General features: G+C 33.8%; 1 protein-coding gene across 2 annotated transcripts in view; it reads right to left on the bottom strand.

Annotated features, from left to right (window-relative positions):
• Window positions 1-1,766, bottom strand: part of LOC105808829 (nuclear body protein SP140-like protein) — an 85,309-nt gene that overhangs the window by 61,886 nt on the left and 21,657 nt on the right. For both annotated transcript variants that reach the window (XM_012642587.1, XM_012642588.1), the window contains exon 2: window positions 147-309. In XM_012642587.1, coding sequence (XP_012498041.1) covers window positions 147-309 — 163 coding nt within the window. The remainder of the gene's footprint in view (window positions 1-146; window positions 310-1,766) is intronic.

Genomic DNA, 1,766 nt, shown 5'->3' with positions numbered 1-1,766 from the left:
GAGCACTTACAGAAATACTTGAAAAGATACCCCACTCACAGAAGATCAGTCAGCTACTTGTACCCCAAAGTTTGGGTCTAGGATATCAAAGCCTAATTTACTTTGAAGCTGGTTTACCAGATTATGACATAATAAACTTTACTTACTTCAAACATTTTATTTGTGATGAATTCATGGTCACGGAGGCGCTCAAGGAATGGAAATGTCTTTCTTATTGCACATGAAATCTCCACCTTATGTCTTTTGAAGTGACTGAATATACGGTCATAGATAAGCCTGTCCTCTACATTCTGCTCTTCTGTGGCCATCCTAGGGAAAGAGGATACCATGTAAAAACAGTCATCAAGATTCCAAGATGTTTGTGGAGGATGTAAGATTTTATATATAAACAATAGGCTATGAAGAACCAACATATATAAAATAGGTGGTCCTGAGTAGAGGCGAGAGTAAATGGAATTGAAGCAACAAACAAAGATGAAATAGAAGAAAGCATGAAAGTTATGAACAACTAATATATAGGACTGAAAAATTCCTGTCCATCCTGATCAAAACCATTGTAAATATCTCTTTAACTAAACATAACTGAAATATTTTTGAATTAAAAAATCTAAATTCCTACAAAGCCAAGATGGAGTAAACAGGTCATTCATAGAGAAATGAAAAACAATGGTATAAAAATAAAATACAACCTTGAAAATGCATCTTAACTAAAAACTAAGAGAAAATAAATCTCAGAAAGATGAAAAACAACATCAGAACGATAAAAACAAGCTGTTAAAGAAGAAATAATATCCTATATCATGAAATTGATTCATAAATAATATTATGTAGTTTAATAATGATAATGATATGATAAGGTATAAATGGAGAATTTCATGAAAATATCAATGATATCTCCTGGGACATCTGATTCTGCTTTGTGTTAATATAAATTTCTTTGTGCTATTGTTATATATAGTGAATCTTTTTAGGCATCTGAATTTCAGAAATTGCTGCTGTTTCCTGTGAAAGTAATTTTAAACCTGAGTCTATAATTCTGGCTCTTAGTTGATCACTTTATAGCTATGATAATGTTTGAATCAACATCTCTATATTCCTAAATGCTATGACAACTCTTATGAGCTTTCTTTGTCAAACCAGAAGGGAATTATCAGCACTTCCCAGTACCCTAAATGCAGCAGGGAATAATAATGCCACATTATTGTTTTTTAATTTCTGTAAAAAAAAAGTTTCTGGTTAAAGTTTGGAGATTGAGGAGAAGCACATCTTCTCTTTTATTAAAGACTCCACTAAAATGCTAACAAAGGAATTAGATTTACAATGACAAAGAGAATTTTAGAGAACAATGAGTAGATGAAAAGTTTCAACCAGAGGAGAGACTTGCTATTGTAGGTGGAGGATGCTCCCAGGGATCAGGAAAGCAATTAGTGTGCCCTGCAGAACTCTGAAGAAGCAGTGGAGATTTAGAGGGAGATGCAGGGCTAAAAATTGATGTGTTATTTGAAAAATGAAGAACAGAACAGTGCATCCCCTGCCTGTCAACGCCCATGCTGACTACATGCAGCCAGGTAGCCTCTCGGGGGCAAACATTGCTGTCATTTCTTTCATCACGTTAATACTACCTGTTTTTGGATTTCACATAAATGGAATAATATATAATGCATGCTTTTGTGTCTGTCATTTTTTTGCTCATCACCCATGTTGTTGCATTGAAGAGCAGTTTGGTCCTTTTTTATTGTTGAGTAGTATTCCATTTTGTGAATCTA

Source organism: Propithecus coquereli, unplaced genomic scaffold (assembly GCF_000956105.1).
Source record: "Propithecus coquereli isolate 6110/MARCELLA unplaced genomic scaffold, Pcoq_1.0 Scaffold18, whole genome shotgun sequence".
Taxonomy (NCBI): Eukaryota; Metazoa; Chordata; class Mammalia; order Primates; family Indriidae; genus Propithecus; species Propithecus coquereli.
Note: the sequence above shows the minus strand (reverse complement) of the source record. Positions and strands in the feature narration are given on the sequence as shown.